This window comes from Helianthus annuus, chromosome 16, assembly GCF_002127325.2.
Source record: "Helianthus annuus cultivar XRQ/B chromosome 16, HanXRQr2.0-SUNRISE, whole genome shotgun sequence".
In the NCBI taxonomy this organism is placed as follows: domain Eukaryota; kingdom Viridiplantae; phylum Streptophyta; class Magnoliopsida; order Asterales; family Asteraceae; genus Helianthus; species Helianthus annuus.
In genome coordinates, this window is record NC_035448.2 from 113,582,684 (window position 1) to 113,603,467 (window position 20,784).

Sequence of the window (20,784 nt, forward strand, 5' to 3'; positions counted from 1 at the left end):
AGGTTGGTGAAGTGTTCGTCCACGTAAATTACTGGTGGGTCATCTTCTTGAGTTGGCTCATTCACATTCGCATGTGAAGAAGAAGCACCATTGTCTTGGGTGTTCTCAGGCGAAGTGTCATCAGTTGCTTCATTTACAGTCAGAATAGGATCAGCGGATGATGGAGATAAGCGGGTGGTGAAAGGAGTCAAGCCAATGTCAGATGAGTCAAACAATGGTTCAACTTGAGTGTCTTCAACTGGCTCATGGTCTGGTACTATCTTTGGAATTTCAAAGTTGTTGAAGATCACACCCACATCATAGAACCAATCTGGAGTACTCTCGGTGTTGGTGTAATTTCCTTCTTGAAAGTCAACATAGTAAGATTCAATTACCATCTTCGTTCGTTTGTTGTAAACACGGTAAGCCTTCTGTGTGGATGAATATCCCATAAAGTAGCAGATATCACCCACTGCTTCAAATTTGACGAGATTTTCTTGAGTGTTTAAAAGCGTGCACGAACAGCCGAATGGTCTGAAGAAATCTATAAGTGGCTTTCTTTTGAAGAGAAGCTCATATGCTGTCTTTCCATGAGGTTTCATGATGAGTACTCTGTTTAGAACGTAGCATGCCGTATTAACTGCTTCTGCCCAGAAGATAATTGGAAGCTTTGAGTCCACCAGCATGGTTCGTGCAGCTTCGATCAGCGTTCTATTCTTACGTTCAGCAACTCCATTTTGTTGGGGAGTTCTGGCAGCACTGTATTGGAGATGAATTCCCTTTTCTGCATAGAATGATATGAAGGTCTGATTTTTGAACTCAGACCCGTTGTCGCTTCTGATAGACTTCACTTTTAGCTTGGTAACGTTTTCAATCAGTGGAATGAATGATTTTAAAACTTTAGCTGTCTCGCTTTTCGCTTCAAGAAAATATACCCATGAAAACCGAGAGAAATCATCTGTAACAACCAAACAATAAGAGCTTTTAGCAAGACTTTTAACACTAATAGGACCAAAAAGGTCCATATGTAACAATTGAAGCGGGGCAGATATCGTGTTCACTGCTTTGGACTTGTGCGGTTTCTTATGCTGCTTTCCCTGGGCGCATGCAATACATTTTTCGAAAAATGGAAATTATTTAATTGGAAGACCTCTAACTAAGTTTAACTTAGAGAGTTTGTTCATATTTTTGAAATTAACATGGCCCAGTCGTCTATGCCAAAGCAGTGACTCCGATTCTGAAGCTTTGGAGATTAAGCATGTCAAGTTGTCATTTGTTTTGTCATTTTTCATGTTGAGCACGTATGTGTTGTTCTGTCTTGGAGCAGTGAGCATGATCATTTATGCAGGAACATCATAACCGGGCTTCAGGAACAAGCATTCCACGTCATTGAAAAGCACCGAGATTCCTTTATCGCAGACTTGAGAAACACTCATGAGATTATAGCACAGCTCAGGAACATAGTTGACATTCTCCAGTGTGAGGGCTTCGGACACCACATCTCCTACTCCAACAATCTTTCCTCCCTTTTCGTCGCCAGCGAAAGACACAAAATCACCATCAATAAAGCGGAAGTTCTTCAACAGTTCCTTCAACCCAGTCATGTGTCTTGAACATCCGCTGTCGACGTGCCAGATGTATTCCATGAGCATTCGAAGCCATTTCTGGAGTTTATTCTGATATACACAAATATACAAATATACAAATTAGTTTGATTTGGGAACCCAGATCTGCTTCATTTCGAATCTATCGTGGTTTTGACCCACTTTGACTTCTTTTTGTTTCCAAAGATACGCAGTTGACTCGACCAGATTTTTAACAGATTTCTTAAGATAATTTAGTTGATGTGTGACGTTTGTAATAAAATCATGCTCTGGTTTAGGAAACTTCTTGGTTTTACAATGTTTCGCTGTATGTCCTAAATGACCACAGCGAAAGCATCTTTTATGTCTGGGTCTTTTGGTGTGAGAAGATGATGTATGTGATGAGAGTCTTGAGGTTTCTGCTTTCTTCATTTTCTTGTCCACTCTGCTTTCATCTTCGGAATGTTCTTCATCACTGTCTAAATCGAGTGAGCTTTCAGATGTGTTGTCCTCGCTCGAACTTTGTTCTTCACTTGCTTCGTAACTTGACCCATTGTAGCTTCGATCGTCGTTTGAGCGTTTTGAATCTTGGTCTTTAATAGCTTCACAACTTGAACACTCGAAGCTTTCATCACTAGTTACCTGATCTTCAGTTGAACTTTCTGATGTTTGTTCGTCTTCTGTGGTAGTGACGCTTGAATCTTCATTATCTTGGTCTTCAGTGACGCTCCTTTCTGATTCTGTCATACCTGTTCTAGAAGGAATAAATTCGGGAATTTCCTTTGTAAGGAATTTTCCAAAGCTATTCCTTTTTAATTCTGGCACAAATACAGGAGATTCACAAGAAACTTTATCATCACAACACGCATAATTTAAATCATGACAATCAGACACATAAGGTTCACGATCACGGGTCTCAAATGTAGGCACATGGCCCTTACAGTCATCCAAGGATTTAAATTTAGGCACTTGGCCATTACAGTCATCCATCCTACTTAAATTATTACATTCATCCTTAACATTGTTTTTCTTAGAACAATTCCAGACGAACCAGTTAACGGTGGAATAACTGTCGTCTGAATATCCAATTCCTATTTTTGACCCGCCGCAGTCTCCATCCTCATCGCACACATCTTCTTTACACTCAATGGGATCTGCATTGCTTTTAGAACAGTTAGCGGTTGTCTCATTTTCATAAAATTCATTTTGTTCAACTGAGGCCTTTTCATTTATGAGATCATTTTCGGGATGAGGAGTCGGCATAGGCACGTAGTTTTTGCTGTGAGGTGGAAAGAAGAGTTTTCTTTCATTTCCGTGCCTATCCTTATATCCAATCCCGTCTTTCACAAACGTTGGTCGTTGGCAATTTTTAATGTCAGTAAAGGCCTTTTGACTGACATTCCATTTATCTATTATAATTTGAAGTTTGTTCTTTTCGTTCAAAGCTTTTTCTAATCTTTCTGTAAGATCATTAATGACAAAATCTTTTCTAAACACAAATTCTTTAAGGGTTTGCATTTCAGCCAAAGTTGAGTTCAACTTTCTCTGATATGCAGCCTCGTTCTGTTTAAGCTCGTTGTTAAATTTTAAAGCTTTGTCTTTTTGCCTTTCAAATTCTAGGTTTAAGAATTTGTAATGTGCCACGACATCAACGCATGCTGGTGAGCATAATTTTTCTTTAAAACTAAGTGGAATACTATTTACCAAGTCCTTGTCAGCCTTTTCTTTTGATGAATCTGCTTTCATGGCTGCTGCTTGGACCTTATCCTTGCCTTTCTCAGATGTTTCTTTAGCAACATGCTTTTCTGCTTAATCACAAGTCTCCACTGAAGTAAGAATGCTTTTCAATCCCTTGTCAGCAGCATTGTCTCCAGTCGGAATTCCAGCTGTCTGCTTCTCAAACTGCCTTGCAGATGATTCACCTGAGATCTTGGCCATCAGGGCTTTGTTAACTTGCTCCTTTGCTTCAGTGATTTCCTCACTCCAATCATAGTCTTCAACGACTAAAGCTTTTGGCGTGCTGGGAGACGCATTGTTTTTGTTCTCTTCAACTGTGATTTGCTTTACAGCAGGAGTAGTTTCACTGTTTCCTTCTTTTAACAGAGGACAATCGCGCTTGAAGTGTCCTAGATTCTTGCAGTTGTAGCACCTCAGCTTAGATTTGTCAAAGCCAGCTTTTCCAAGACCCAAACGCTTGCCTGTCTTGTCTTGAAATTTCTTTAACCTCAAAGTGATCATGGCCATTTGCCATTTCAGATCCATTTCTTCCATATCATCTGGATCAACCTGATACATGTCTTCAGCAGTGAACATCTCCTTTTTCAATTCCCCAGACATTAGGGCTTCGTAGCTGCTCAGAAATGTGTTGAAGAGTGCCACATTTTCAGTGGATACTTTCAACGCTTGAGTATCCACAGTGATGGTCTTCTCAACAAGTTGTGGGGCTTTAGATGCGCTTGCGAAAGCGTTCGCGTAAATTAAGTCAGAAGCTTGTGGAGTGATGCCCCCTGAAGCGAGAAATGCCACATTCTTCAATCCAGCTGAAGGTTGAGTTGACTTAGGTTGATATCCAGCAGTGTTCATCTCTCTTTTGTTAACATCCATTTCAAAGGCTCTTAGGGTGTTGATCAGATCTGACAGAGTGACAGGATTAGGATTGTTGAGGAAATCCTTCTTGATCATCATGCATTGTAGGCTCCATTCCTTGGGGAGTGAATCAAGCAGCTTCTTTATTGCAGCACGATTTGTAACAGGATTTCCTGCCTTCTTCATTTTGGTCATCATGTTCAAAAAGCGACTGATGTGATCAGAAAGACTTTCTCCACGAACTCCGCAAAACATGTCGTATTGTTTCTGCACCATATCTCTCTTGCTTTCGATCAGTTCTTCATTTCCTTCATAGTACTCGATTAATGCATTCCAGAGTGCATTTGCAGTTCGGTGCTCCTCAAACATGTTGCAATCGTTGGTTGATAGAGCCATGGTTAGAGCAGCGTGTGCGCGACGATCACGTTGAATGAGAGCTTTGTCTTCATCAGTGAAGGTAGTAGCGTCATTGTTAGCAACTACTGCATCTCCTCGAACTACCGTTGGAATATGAGGTCCAGCGGTAACATAGAGCCACAAATTGTAGTCCGTGTACTCAAAGAACGATTGAATTCGGGTTTTCCAAGTGCTAAAGTCTTCCGCCCCTTTTAACTTTGGTGGGCGAGTGGTAGTTCCAGTTTCAAGTTCCGCTTGAGCAATTGGACTTAGTTGATTTAGCGACATCTTTGCTTGTTTTAGACAAATATGAGCTGATCAGATCTTAAATTCGCTGACATATCACAGGTTAACTGACAAGAGACTTAATTTCGCCGATGATCGATGATGTTTGAACACCTTCACTAGCTGATCCGCTACCTTCGCTGGAGAGTTATGCAATCCTGCACGAGCGATCACGTAACTTCGCTGACAAATCAAAACACAGACAGATGTTAGGTTAATTTCACCGATAACCGTGATAAGAACGCTGTGGTTCGCTATCACGGCTCTCGAAGTCGCCTTCGATAATTTCGCTCAAGGGACAATTGACACTATTTCGCTAATGATCAACAATTTCGCTCGAACGATGGTCGGCGAAATTAATGATTATGCGATAAGATCCTCAACGATTTGATTTATTTCGCTATATTCAACGCTGAGTTCGCTGTCTTCAAAAGATAATTTCGCTGTATTCAAATATTGTTCGCTGGCTTCAAGATAATTTCGCTGGACAGAGGGTTTAACACGAACTAAAACCCTCTAATCACTCAAAAACAGCTCAAAAACCATGTTTTGATGCAACAAAATGTCCAAAATGACTCCCTAATCAAGTATTAACAACAACCTATCGATTAAACACACCAAATCAATCCATTTTAAGCTCAAAAATTTGAAAAACCTTGAAACTTTGAAAAACCTTCAAAACAATGAAAAATCTTAACAAGAACACAACAACCAAGAGCCTTTAAGAGCACAAAGGCTCTGATACCAAATTGTAGATCCCAAAACGTATCCGGATCACAGTGGTTGGTTGTTTTAGCCCATAACACCTATTGATTAGGTGTTTGAGATATGAAAAGTCAAGAAGAATCAAAGATGAAGGTGAAGCTAGTGGATTAATGAATACAACAAGTGTTGTATTGAATCCAAACAGTAAGATATAACAATAAACAACCTTGGATATCAGATTTGAGCACTAGATCAACAAGAGAAAGTAACAACACTAATATTCCTCAAAGAGCCAAAAACTTGGCTAGGTTACAATGCTTGGGGTATTTATAGTGAGCTCCTGACTTGCCAGCAAATTTATAAATTTGCTGGAATCTTAACTACACCAAGTCAGGATTCCTAATTCTAGAGAATTACAAAATAAGCCCCTATACATTTAAAATAGCTACAAACTGAGACTAAACTGATCCAGCACAAGTATCAACGATCTCAAAAGTTCTAACAATATTATACATAAGTCTGTTAAAAATTAATATATAATAAATATCAGGGGTGAGTAAACCTTAACTGTTAACTGGTAACTAGACCTACACCGTACCGAATTAAACGTTAACCGGAATTAATTGATGGTTATAGTTAAGGTATTTGATTAACCGATTAATCAGTTATGCTTATGGTTAAGGGTGTCTCGTAACCCAACCGAACCAAACCAAATTAAGACATGCTTGTCAAGATGAATATGTGTGTATGTATATATATGACCAGGGGCAGACCTACCCATAATGGTGGGTGGGGGGCCGCACCCTTTGAAAGAAAATTTTGAAGTGCCAATTTTCGTCGAAAATCCCAACCGCATCTCTTGGATTTTTTCAACCGCACCCCTTGAAAATTTTCAACCGCCATCCTTAGAAAAAAGATTATGAATTTATAAAAAAAATAAACACTAATTATCATGGTTGCAAAAGTCGCTAGGCGCAACCTAGTCGGTCGACCAGGGAGTTGAGAGTACTCGGTCTAGGCGGAGAGTACTCGGGGAGTACTCGGACATGTTAAACTATAAAGAAATTACTCTTTGGAGATTAAATATATGTCAAATAACATAAATTTACTAATACTTATAACAAAATACGTGAAAATGATATTTATTCTTATGGTTAAGGGTGTCTCGTAACCCAACCGAACCAAACCAAATTAAGACATGCTTGTCAAGATGAATATGTGTGTATGTATATATATGACCAGGGGCAGACCTACCCATAATGGTGGGTGGGGGGCCGCACCCTTTGAAAGAAAATTTTGAAGTGCCAATTTTCGTCGAAAATCCCAACCGCATCTCTTGGATTTTTTCAACCGCACCCCTTGAAAATTTTCAACCGCCATCCTTAGAAAAAAGATTATGAATTTATAAAAAAAATAAACACTAATTATCATGGTTGCAAAAGTCTCTAGGCGCAACCTAGTCGGTCGACCAGGGAGTTGAGAGTACTCGGTCTAGGCGGAGAGTACTAGGGGAGTACTCGGACATGTTAAACTATAAAGAAATTACTCTTTGGACATTAAATATATGTCAAATAACATAAATTTACTAATATTTATAACAAAATACGTGAAAATGATATTTATTCTTTAATATGATAAGCATAGAAATTATGTTATATTATTATTTAAATCAAACTAGGCCCGAGTTGACCTACTAGATCCAATTCTGGCCGAGGTTGACCGCGTTTGACCGACTCCGAGTAATTAGGCGGAGTCAAAGAAAGTCGCCTCGGCAGCCTACCTTGTAGCGACTACTCGGGGAGTACTCATCCTTGGAAACCTTGTTTTACAACCATGCTAATTATTATGAATATATAAGTATATAACACAATTTGTATAATTATTCTTTAACCACTTATTCACTTTACTTAACCCAATTTCCAATCTAATTTTATCAACCCAACTACCTAACCCAAAGATTTATCATTTTTTATTGATTGTTTTTTGTTGCTTTATGTGGCGATTAGGAGAAAATATAGATGTATAAGGGTTTGATCTTTTTATATTTTTAATATTTTTTTAGTTGTTCTAGACTTGTAGTTAACTATTTTGCTGTATTATTTTAAGCTTTGTTTGTTTATATGATTACTAATCAACATTTAAAACTAGGGTTTGAATGTTTGAAATTAAAATTGAAAATTATGGACTATTTGTTGAACATGATTATTTATTTTGTTTAAGTGTTTGGCGTTGTTTTATGAACTTATGGAGAAATTTATATGTGATAAGAACCATTAGTAGATAAGTTATGACGCGATTTCTCAAAAGGAAAAGAGTTGGACCACTTTTTTTCGTCGGATTCTTCTAATTAAAGACTAAACTATGTCTTAAATAAGTTTTTTTTTGTTGTTTTATTTAATGATTAGGGTAAATAGTAGCTAGGGTCTGAACTTTGATGGTTTTTTGTTGTTACTTTACTTACTTGTGATGGTTTTTTATGTTGTTTACTATTTTACTTTAAACTTTGTTAATGTGATAGAAAGTTAGGAAATATGGTTTGATTGTTTCAAAATTGAAATTGACCCAACCCATGCCGATCTGATCCGACCCGCGAAACTTTGTTTGTTTATTTTTACTTGTTTTACATGACCCGACCCGATCTGACCCGCTATGAACCAATTTTTTTTATATAGCTAGGGGCCTAAAATTTTTAAATTTTTTCTGCACCCCCAGAAAAAAATTCCTTGATCCGCCACTGTATATAAAGATATGTGAATTAGGTATACGTGTCAATGTTATATCGAAAACCATGAGAATTCATAATACGATTGGACCAAATAGCTTCAAATTTGTTTGGGCCTTAAAGGTTCCATGTAACATGTTATGCTAGAAATGATTTTATGAAATGGGTTGCGTTAGAAATGATTTCATGTATATTTTGTCCAAACAACCAAAATTAAACAAACCAAATCATAATTCAGCTTCAAACCGTGATTTGCACACCTCAAATAAATATTATGTATATACATATATGAATTTAGGGATGGTTCAAATGAAAACGACTTTTATCGCGAAAACTCGAAAACTAACTAAAAAAAGGCCTAAAAAACACACCAAAATTTTTTTTTTCAATTTTTTTATAAAAAATCGCAGGTTTTTTTATATAAAAATTTTTTTTCTCAAAAAAAAAGAAGAAGTTTTTTTCTGTATTACACATGTGCACTACAAATTTTTTTTTTGAAATTTTTTTATATACTAAAAGTGGCGAAAATTGGTATGCAAAAAAAAAAAAAATTGGTATGTTTTTTTGACTTTTTTAGTGAGTTTTCGAGTTTTCGCGTTAACTAGTGGTTTTCATTTGAACCTTCCCCTATGAATTTATAGTTTCAAATATATATATATATATATATATATATATATATATATATATATATATATATGTAGGATAAAGATCCGTTAGGAACCACCCTTTATTGCGAGAACCGCGAGAACCAGTGTGAACACATGGCATTTTTGTAATTATATTATGTTTATATAAAAAACACACGTTCCTTTTTTTTCCATCGTTCCTTATTTTTCCTTATGTCACTGTTGTCTCCTTTTCTAGGGTTTCAGTAGTTCACCAGTTTATGGTCTCCACACTCGGGCTGAGAGTCATTCACGGCGGTTTCACGGTGGCGGAGAGTCGTGCACCGTGGTTTTCACCGCATATGGTAGTCGGTGTTCATGTATTTCACAGTGGTTGCAGTTGGCACGGTGTTTATGGCGGATGTCACGGCGGCGGCAGCGAGAAACGGTGTTTACGGCATCCTCTACATCACCATTTACATCTGATGTTCCTCCTCATACATTCTCTGATAATCCTCTGTTTACGACATCCTCTACACCACCATTTACATCTGATGTTCATCCTCATACATTCTCTGATAATCCTCCTCATACACCTGATGTGGACATTGTTGCTGTCATTGCCAGTCCATTTGCTGATAATACAGTTGACTGTCACAATACACCTACAAATACAGAACATCAAGAGTTGCAATTCATTCGATTTGTGACTAAAGGTATTATGTTGACTGTAAATGATGTATATACTTTGTAAATGATATTGTATTAAATGATATGCACATGTGCATTATACTTACTGTAAATGATGATGTATCAAATTATATGCACATGTGCATTATTTTGATTGTAAATGATATTGTATTAAACTATATGCACATGTGCATTATGTTGAAAATTAGACTATGCCGTTGATTTATGGATTCTGAAAAAGTGCCTTATGGAGAACTATCCAATTATGTGCAGAATGGTAGCGAACAAATGGTCTTGGGTGGCGGACAACTACAAAAGAATAGGGGAGGTGACTGTGTGGGATTGGCAATGGAAGAACAAGCCGATAACCGGGGAGGCATGGGTGGAGTTTATACAGCTTTTCGCACTACTGAGAGACACCAGAATGAAGATGGGTCAAGATGGGTGGGGTTGGCACTAGGAAAATAAGTCGACTTTTAATGTTAAAACCGTTAGAGAGAATTTGTGTGTCACAAGCGGGGACCTATCGAGTGGCTTTGTAATGACTTGGAACGGTTGGGCTACATCTAAAGCCAATATGTTAGCATGGAAAGGCGTCGAAGGCAGGTTACCGACAAAGACGGAGCTGGAAAAAAGGGGTAATTCAGACCAACAACACATTGTGCCCGGTTTGCAAATACGAGCAAGAAACTGTTGAACACATTCTCATTAAATGTTTGATGTCGAAAACGCTATGGTGGATGGTCGGAGCATGGTTGGGAGTAAACGATTTTCCTGTAAGCCGGAGATTTCTATAAGAAGAAAAAGGTAGTCAACTGCACAGTGATGGCTACATTATGGATCATATGGTCGAGCAGAAATGAGAAGGTATTCAAAGTCGTGCAGATTTCAAATGCTAGAAGACTGGAACAAGTCAAGGAGTGTATTCTGTTGTGGATGAAAGTCATAGCCAAAATGGAGAATTAGAGCCAAAATGGAGAATATGTTTATTGTAAGCGTAATTCTCTAGTTCCTGGCTAGAGTTTTGGTTTGAATATATGGCATCTGGTTCTGTTAAAAAACAATGTCGTTATATATAAAATGATAATGCTCGTGTTATATATAAAATGATAATGAACGTGTGCATTGTATTGACATGGTTACTGTTTCGCACAATGCACATGTGCATACATGTTTACTGTTTCATTCCACATCGTTGTTGTTTTGACCAATGCACATGTGCATACATGTTTACCATTTCATTCCACACGGTTATTGTTTCGAACAATGCACACGTGCATACATGTATATTTTTTAATTACATGTAATCCGTTTTCCTTACATATACATTAACATATGTAACGTGATACCCCATACGTAATAGGGTACCACATGCGTAATATGATATAAACAAAAATACAATATTTCAAAATATACATATGCATTACCGACATGTTTATTGTTTTTTATTAATGCACATGTGCATTACCAACATTAACACAGTTACAACAAGTAAATATAACACCCTCATCATAAGAATCACATAGTCCGATCAACAATCATTATTACACATATGCACCACCAACATATACTATACCAAACAACACATTACATCCTAAATTAACAAATATAACCATCTGTAATACATTATACAATACCAATATGTATGTTATTTCAAACTATGCACATGTGTAGTACCAACATTCCTGCTACCAAACAACATAATACATCATATATTCACGAACATGATCATTCGCCTCTGATAACGACAGTTTTTTGTTGCTATCTTCACTCTCATGCTCTTAAGTTGCAAGTCTTGAATTTCTTTATCTTTGTTGAATATGCAATCAAACTTCTCACCACTCCCTTTATACATCTCAATATGTTGCACAGCGAACAACCCGCAATCTGTGAAGTAATAAAGGTATTTTGTTTACTTGTTCAATTTTTTTATAGTGATTTCGCTCACTTGTCCTCCTGTTTATGCTTTTTTTCTTCTTGTGCACCTACATGGGATATATTTAATGTGTTTACATAAATGATATCATTTAATATGAAAGTAATAAAGGTATGCACATGTGCATAAACTCCCAACTACATCATCAAATATTAGTCAACCTTTTTTACCTCTTTGTTTAACCGTTGCGTAATCATCTTCCATTGCATCCGGCATTTTTTTGACTCTTCATCCCTTGATTTCAAAACGAAAGTTACCTTCTTTGATTTTTTTTCCGTTGTCGATCTACGATAATAAACAAAACAAAAAGCATATGATTAACAAACATACAATCTCAATGAATATGTGCATTAACTTTAACATTATCATTACTATATACACTATGCACATGTGCATCAACATAAATTACATTGTTAACATATTCTGGCAAAATTCTGGCAAACTATGCACATAACAACATGAATGATCTTATTAACATATTCTGGAAAATTATGCACATGTGCCTAACTGCACATTTTCATCCATATGACTGACCTAATTGAAATAATCTGGCAAAATATGCATTTGTTCATAACTATGCATGTGCATTAACATGACTGAGCTTATCAACAGGTATGCTTCCATAAAAAATAATAGACAAAACAAAAGTTACTTTCTCGATTTTTACCTCTTTGTTTAACTGTCGCGTAATCATCTTCCATTGCAAGTCGCATAATCATCTTCCATTGCATCCGACATTTTTTTTTGACCCTTCATCCATTGACTTCAAAACAAAAGTTACTTTCTTCGATTTTCCCATTGTTGATCTACAATAATATACAAAACAAAAAAATAATAAAATACTAAAAAATAATATCAATAATCATAAAATTATTTTATTATCATGTTCCGTATAAGCCTATTCTGTATAAGCCTATTATGTCGTGTTAATGCACATGTGCATTAACTGTATAGATCATAAAATTATCTTACTATCCTGTTCCGTATAAGCCTATTCTGCCTATTCAGTAAAAGCCTATTCTGTCGTGTCAATGCACATGTGCATTAACACCACATAACTTGTCGACAGTCATAATTCAGAAGTAAAAACCCTATCATTTACCAAATCAACTTCCGTGTTACCAATCATATCCAACATTACTCATGTAACATCATTCCTTAATAAAAAAATACATAAAACAACACATCAGTACCTCATTACATATAGTTCATCACAACATTAGCCCTTCTGTTCACTAAAAAACATATATATACCACAATTTTCAATAATTCATTTATCAAACAACTGTTTGAATGTAATAACCACATAATAACATGTCTGAATCGACGGTTAATAGTTGTTTTATCATATACGACTACAAAACAAGGTGTATAAACTTACAAATTCACGGAACAGTGCAACAGATAATCGATAGTACGTTAGACGACGTGTGTTCTTCTGATTATCCCTATCTGTGCAACAAACCTTGATGATTACGATCGGTTTGCCCTAATTTAGACGGGAATACGAATGTGCGATCGATGATTATGATGATTATGTTGTTAACGCACTGATATCAACTAATTTTGATGACGAACTGCTGGTATCTGATATCGTGGAGGGTATATCTTGATTTTGTAGGATGAATCGCACGGATTGATGATGATTGTAGGTTATCAGATGTATCAGACGTTAATGTTTGTTTGAAGTCCAAACTAGAGGAGAATCAGGGATGAGGCGGCTATTTTGAAAGTTCTATGTATTTACAATAATGCCATGTGTTCACACTGGTTCTCGCAATAAAGGTGGTTCTCGCATGAACCTTACAAAAGTGTAAAACCATAAGTTATCACATTATGCACATGTGCATTCCAACTCAAACACAAACACATATGCACAACATCGGCTGTAATCTACACGAACAAACATCGGCTGTAATCTACTTACATCGGATGTAATCTACATTAACAAGATTATGCACATGTGCATTCCAAATCAAACACAAACACATATGCACAACATCGGCTGTAATCTACACAAACAATATTATGCACATGTGCATTCCAAATCAAACACAAACACATAATCGTATTTACATGAACAATGTTATGCACATGTGCATTCCAAATAAAACACAAACACATAATCGTATTGACCTACATCGGCTGTAATCTACATGAATAAGCACATAATCGGCAACAAGCACATAAGAACTTTGTATAAACTTACATAATATGAACTTACATTGGATGTATGAACTTTCAAGTTCGTAAATCGATGCAAAGACTTATGTTCTTCGTAATATATCTCTTCGTGCAATAAACCTTGCCGATTATGCCGATTATGACCGTTTTTTACCCTAAATCGATTCGTTATGATTGTTTTTTGCCCTAATTTAGAGTCGACGACTAATGTGCTGTTGACGATTGACTAGCGACGATGATAGTGGGCGAATATTGATGATGAACGGCTGGAATTGTGAGCGTCGGTGAGTATCGGACTGATGTTTATGAGATTTTTTGGGGAAAAAATGATTGATTGGGAGAGTTAGGTTGTGATAGTTGTTTGGACATGAAATTGTGTTATCAATTATAGTTTAATTAAAAGATGACATCCGTATCGTTTGAGCGGGGAGCGGCGGGATTTTATAATTTTTTTTATTATTTACAAAATTGCCATCCGTTCACATTGGTTCTCGCAATAAAGGTGGTTCTCGCATGAACCCCACCCTATATATGTGTATATATATATATATATATATATATATATATATATATATATATATATAAGCTAGTTATATATGTACACAAATAAAACAACTAAACAATTAAAAAAAAACAAATGAGCCAAGTTTAAGCTTGTAAAATTACTGATGAGCCGAACTCAAGTTTTATATAAAGAGTTTGTGAAACTAAACAAACCGAGATTAAGCTCGGATCAACTCGTTCACACTCCTACAATCAGAAGTATAAACATAACAAATAATTGTCACCTTTTGGTGTTGCTACTCTTAGAAATATATACTATGATACCTTAGTACCGTATTTATAACCAATGAACCCGGGACGATTAGTAAACAAAATTACCAGTCCAATTTATCAATCAAGTTTTATTTAAGCCAGGTTTGTTATATATGATTTCTCACAACGCACTTCATAGACCACTCTATTTATATTTTGTAACTCAACTATGAGGGTGTGAGCATGTATTGCTTAAATGTAAATTATATACCATTTCGTCTGTCTATATTCTAGAATATGCTGGTTGCAGTCTCCTTCCATATTGTTTTAATAATGTTCTTGTGATATAAATACTTTTTCAACAACCTGATTACGTACAATAAGTCATATACCAAGAAAATAAATAAAATACATAATATATAGAACAACAACAAATCATGTAAGTTTATGTATGAAATGAAAATAAACTTAAAATACTATTTAGTAGGTGGTAATAAAGATTTGAAGCAAACATTCCTCTCCAAGGCTCAGGTGGAGATCTTGTTACTTTTGGCTGCATGCGTCTCTACCGAGAGGTCTAGAGTAATACTCCTCATTGACGGCCTAGATTGAGGGCTCTTATGCACGCATGAGAATGCAACCTTGACAAGTAATTCCACTTGCTGAGCAACTTGTTCCTCGGGCAGAGGAAGGCGTTGGTCCAGAAGTTCAGTGTGAGATATGCCTTTAGTCTCTTGTAACAATGTGAGGAGTTCTCCAGGATGCTTACCCATTATAACTTCTAGTGTTAGTACCCCAAAGCTGTAAACATCACACTTCTCATTCACTTCCATCGTGTATGCAAGTTCTGCAAAACAAAAACTCAAGTCAACATCATGTGAATACAATTAGTTGAAAGATTGATTTATATATACCTGGAGCAATGTAACCAAGCGTCCCGGCAAAAGAAGTCCAGTTTGACGAGTCTGGTTTTAATAGCCTGGCAGTGCCGAAATCAGACACATGAGCAACCCAATCGGAATCAAATAAAACATTGCTGCTTGATAAGTCCCTATGAATGATTGGTTGTGAACAATCATGGTGCATATATGATAAGGCACTTGCAATACTTTTAACAGCCATCACCCTTTTCTCCCAATCAAATTCAACAGCTTGTTTCATGTGATTAAGTACGTTCCGTAAGCTCCCTCCTGACAAGAACTCATATACCAAAAATGAGTGGCGTGAATGTGAACAAAATCCATAGAGTTTGACAATGTTTTGATGGCGTATTTCTGTCAATGCTCGTATCTCATTTTTAAAACTCTTGAGATTTTGCATCTCGCCATCTTCTGGCGCGTGATTTTTTTTCACCGCAAAAATTTCAGATGACAACTCAGCTTTATAAACAGTTCCGTATCCACCAACCCCAATAATATGCTTCGAGTCAAAGTCCTCTAAGGCTTCAATGATTCTCTCATACACCATTTTACCATCATAGCTCCAAATAGTAAAAGGGTGTGTTCTTGTCTCTTGTGGCCTAAAGGTTACATTCGGGTTTCTTTTACGGAGATAACAAAATACGACAACAAGCACGAGAAACATGAATCCCAACGTAGGAAGTATGATCAGAATAACAATCGAAACCTTCTTTTTGTTACCTTGGTGACCTGGTTGAGTGGGACACTCTAACTCTGTGTTATTTCCACATAATCCCTTGTTATGTCCAAGTGCCTCCTTTGGAGCATCTTCAAATGCTCGCATCTTTGGAAGTGGGCCCTCTAGTTGATTAAAAGATACATCAACTGTAGTTAAACTTACCATTGCAGTTAAACTTGAAGGAATAGATCCCGTGAGATTATTGCGAGAGAGGTTCAACGTTTGTACAACCGTCAAACCCCCAAGCAATGGAGGTATCCTCCCATTCAAATTATTTTCACTAAGATCAAGGGATTCTAACTTGTCCAACTTGGAAATATGTATAGGAATAGGTCCCTCAAGTTTATTACTGCTTAAGTTCAACATCCTTAACTTTAAGCATTCTCCTAATTTTTCATTGATTGGGCCGGTAAGAGAATTTTTTGCTAAGTTAAGGTCTTCTAAGTTGTACAGATCTCCAAGTACCGAAGGAATTGTACCTAATAACATATTGTTGTCCAGGTGCAAGTTCACGAGCGAGCTTAATCTTTCAAAGCTCGTTGGGATTTCACCGACTAAGTGATTTGATGAAAGATCAAGCTGGACTAATCTTGTTGCTCCTCCTAACTCTGAAGATATTTTTCCAGACAAATTGTTGTTGGATATCTTTAAGCTAGTTAAATTAGGACATGACCCCCAGTTGCTCGACACCTCGCCATAAAACTTATTGTAACTCAAATCCATATAATCCAACTTCGGATATATCCCAAAATCTTGAGATATGTTACCGGTCAGTTGGTTATTTTCAAGCCGAACTCTGAATAAGCTGCTACAATTTTTCAAGCTCTTTGGTACATGGCCAGAGAATAGATTGTTGCTCACTGTGAAATGTGAAAGAGAACCGGAGACACAAATTTCATTTGGTAAAGGACCAGAGAGCATGTTGTCATATACTGCAAACATTTCTATCTTACTTAGATTCATATTTGGAGGAATGGAACCTACAAAATTATTCATGAACAAATACAATTCCGAAAGTGGTGTTCTTTTTCCTAATTCAGGTGGTATGAAACCACTGAAGTTGTTATTACCTAAGTGCAGCACTCTAAACTCAGAGTAATTCACTATATAATCTGGAATCGTCCCAGATATGAAGTTATCGTTAAGTAACATCGTTCCTAGCCTACTAAAATTTTGGAAGGTAGGTGGAATGGAACCCGTGATATTGTTAGTGCCAACCTGAAGATCTATGAGACCCCGAGCCATAGCAAGTTCGGATGGAATGGACCCAGAAAGTTGATTACGATACAGATAAAGGAAATAGAGATAAGTTAAATTTCCTATTGAAGAAGGAATGACTCCGGTAAGATGATTATTAGAAAAGTCAATGTTTTGGATGAAACTTAATGTCCCAATTTCTGGAGGAATGGCTCCATTAAGATCATTATCATGCAAGTCAAGCCAAACTATCCTTCTGAGGTTACCTATGCTATTTGGGATATGACCATTCAGATTATTATTGAACAAATAAAGCTCAGTTAAGTTTGTGAGGTTACCTATGCTATATGGGATATGACCAGTAAGAAGGTTACCGGTCAAAGAAAGCAGTCCCAAAGATCTTAGCATTCCTATCTCTGACGGAATTGTCCCTGAGAAGTTATTAGCGTTCAACGATAAATATCTAAGATTAGACATGTTCCCAATGCTGGAAGGAATGGAGCCATAGAGCGCGTTATTTGAAAGATCAAAAGTTTCAAGATTCCGTAATGACCATGTATCAAGATCACCAAGTGTACCTGTTAAGTTTACATTTTGAATTATGATGCTTGTTACAACACTCTCTACGCCTGCAGTAGCGTTATTGCAACTGACTCCGGTCCAATTGTTATGGCACGGGTTGCTTCCAACCCATGATGAAAGAACTGATTGGCTATGTTTATCAAGGCTGGCTTTCCATTTCAAAAGAGCAGATGCTGCTACACTTGTTGGTGTAGCAGTTGCAAGTGAAGGGGCATACAAAAGATTATAACAAGAAAATAGTAAGACTGCTACAACTGAGCCGCACATGAAGGAACTAAGATAAAAGTTTACCAGAAAAAAAGTAAGTAAAAATATATGAACTAAAGAAACAAAGAGCTGAGGAATAAGGTCTAGTATTGAAGTCTGTAAAACTCAAGACTTGCTTAGCTACTAACCCAAAATAAATGTTACTTATAGAAAATTGAATTGCACATTAACCCCCTAATGAATTTTTAATTACATATTTAACTTCTTCTACAGACGAAATTTCCATAGGATTTCTGATAAGTCAATAAGCATGTGAACACTAGATGCATATTTTCCAATCCCTTTGTTAATAATATATGTCATTACAATATTAACATTTTAAAATGACTGGAGCGTACCGACATTTTTTTTTTCCTATTTTGACATGACTTCTATAACAATGAAGACCTTTTGAATTTTGAAATTGCAACACATTTTTCTTTTGATGATATCACTTTGAGGACTACATGTGTCTTTTGCATATTTGACAAACAGTTATGAAATTGGTTATTATTTAGCCTTATACATGTTTACTTGATGCTTAATTCGAAAGGAATAATTACTAAATAATAACAAAGTTCTTATCTATTTCATATAGATCACTTAATTTTAACCATTTACAAAAGATTTCACAACAACAAAACAATATACAACAGTAAATTAAAACAACATACTATTATATATAACTTAACAAACTGGAATTTGCAATTATTAAATTACTTTGCAATGATGTAATTTATCTAAAAGAGTTTTTCACTTATGATAAGTTTATTTGTTATTTTGTATATTATAAATGATATATTTTTTATTAGACATATATTTGATATAAGTTGGATATTTTATAGAAAATTTTAGATTTTCTAGTCGAACTGGAGGCGGTCTTAAACCCTCTTCACGCCAAGCACGAGCATGCGTCAGGAAGGCTTGTCGTGCTCAAGCTTAGCCTAACGAGCTGTATTTTTTCTTGACTCAATTGCAGCCTGAAGTGTAATGCATAATTGAAGTTTAATTGTGGATAATGTGAAAATAAAACAAAGAGTTTAGCATTTGATCTGGTTTGGATTGTGAAGAAAGTCATAAAACAGCATAATGTCAACCATAAAACACACCCAAAACCAACAAATAACAAAGTGAAGATTATTAAAACGCCATATTTGAGGATTTTGTGTTTTGTTTTGGATGATAAGGCTTTGATATCGAATGACTAACATTAGTGTGTTTTATATTGATTATCATGTTGTATTTTATATTCATAGTTTTACGATGGTGTGTTTGAAGTTTTTTTGGAATGTTAGAGTTTAGATATTGTGTTTTAGTGATTTTAACTCTGTTGTTGTGAGTTTTGAGTGTGATTTATGGCTGAAATTATGGTGTTTTATGACTTTGTACACTTTGTAGGAAAAAATGGATTTTGTAGCCGAACCCCACCCTATAGCCATAAATATTATCATTACCTAATTAATAAAAAAATTGGTACCAAAGGTTATTTTCTTCTATTGATTGAATAGATATTTGTATACTGAAGAAACCAAGATAAAAGGAAATAACAATCTCCTAATAACTATAAAGAGATGACACCCAATATATGCACTAAAAATAAACTATTCGAATAATTCCCCTCAAGTTGGCGTGTGTAAGTTGCAAACGCCTAACTTGCCTGCAAACGCCCAACTTGCCTAATAATGTTTGCAACTGATGAGAACCAAGCGGTTTAGTAAGTAAGTCTGCAATTTGTAATTTTGAATCAACATGCATGGGAACAATCTCTTTTGACTCGACGCGTTCTCGAACAAAATAGCAATCCATTTCAATGTGTTTTGTTCGTTCATGAAACACTGGATTATTTGCTATGTGTCGCGCAGCTTGATTATCACATGATAATTGGGTCGGAGTATCTTGTGGGACTTCCAACTCCTTAAGCAACCAACGAACCCATAATACTTCACTGACTGTCGTTGCCATAGCCCTATATTCTGCTTCAGCTAATGATCGGGAAACAACAGACTGTTTCTTTGATTTCCAAGAGATGGGCGCTCCCCTAGTAAGAGTAAATACCCAGTTCTTAAGCGTCTACTAAAGGGGCATCCAAGCCAATCTGCGTCACAATATGTGACGAGTTGCATCCCCCTTTGTTAGACAATAGAATTCCCTGTCCCGATGTGCTCTTCAAGTACCGTAAAACTCTGTGAACGGCCTCCAAATGATTCTTTCTAGGATCTGCCACGAACTGACTAAGCACATACACTGAGTAGGCTATGTCAGGTCGTGTGGCTTGTAAGTAAAGTAAACGACCAATGAGTCTCTTATATTGATTTGCATCAACCTTGTCTTCTTCATCCCCTTTGTCAAGTTTCAAGTTTTGTTCCATTGGGAACGAGCTTGGACGTGACCCTTGAAAGTCGCTATCTTCAAGTATATTTAGGGTGTATTTTCGTTGGCTGAGGACAAGACCTTCTAATGTTCTTGCAACTTCTATGCCCAAAAAATATTTCAAGGTACCGAGATCTTTGATGCGAAATTCCTTATCAAGATGAGATTTTGTTTTTTGTATTTGCTTGACGTTGTTGCCCATGATGATTACATCATCAACATAAATCAATGCCACCACAAAAACATTCGAGCACTTGTAGATAAACAAAAAATGATCTGATTAGGCTGTTTGTAACTGATACTAACAGTGACGTGGTGAACTTG

General features: G+C 36.3%; 2 protein-coding genes across 2 annotated transcripts; both read right to left on the bottom strand.

The window, feature by feature from the left end:
• Positions 1-1,319: 1,319 nt before the first annotated feature.
• LOC110919467 lies at positions 1,320-4,832 on the bottom strand. Its single transcript, XM_022163733.1, has 4 exons — positions 3,849-4,832; positions 3,380-3,695; positions 2,007-2,410; positions 1,320-1,655 (listed from the first exon to the last, which is right to left on the bottom strand). Exons 1-4 carry the CDS (start codon positions 4,830-4,832, stop codon positions 1,320-1,322), a joined length of 2,040 nt encoding a protein of 679 aa, XP_022019425.1.
• Positions 4,833-14,926: 10,094 nt separating this feature from the next.
• Positions 14,927-20,052, bottom strand: LOC110916925 (MDIS1-interacting receptor like kinase 2). Its single transcript, XM_022161574.2, has 3 exons — positions 19,748-20,052; positions 15,342-18,118; positions 14,927-15,274 (listed from the first exon to the last, which is right to left on the bottom strand). Exons 1-3 carry the CDS (start codon positions 20,050-20,052, stop codon positions 14,955-14,957), a joined length of 3,402 nt encoding a protein of 1,133 aa, XP_022017266.2. The 3' UTR covers positions 14,927-14,954.
• Between the last annotated feature and the right edge of the window lie 732 nt (positions 20,053-20,784).

Bases quoted from the DNA above. Each gene is read 5' to 3' on its own strand.
- LOC110919467 (XM_022163733.1), bottom strand. From the start codon at position 4,832: ATGTCGCTAAATCAACTAAGTCCAATTGCTCAAGCGGAACTTGAAACT. The intron at 3,696-3,848 runs GTTGATCCAGAT...TACAACTGCAAG, and splicing joins CTGCTGAAGACATGTATCAG to AATCTAGGACACTTCAAGCG. The intron at 1,656-2,006 runs GTGGACAAGAAA...TGTGTATATCAG, and splicing joins ATTCCGAAGATGAAAGCAGA to AATAAACTCCAGAAATGGCT.
- LOC110916925 (XM_022161574.2), bottom strand. From the start codon at position 20,052: ATGGCAACGACAGTCAGTGAAGTATTATGGGTTCGTTGGTTGCTTAAG. The intron at 18,119-19,747 runs GCAAGTTAGGCG...CTTTTATCTTAG, and splicing joins GGCAAGTTGGGCGTTTGCAG to TTCCTTCATGTGCGGCTCAG. The intron at 15,275-15,341 runs GTATATATAAAT...TTTGTTTTGCAG, and splicing joins GCTTGGTTACATTGCTCCAG to AACTTGCATACACGATGGAA.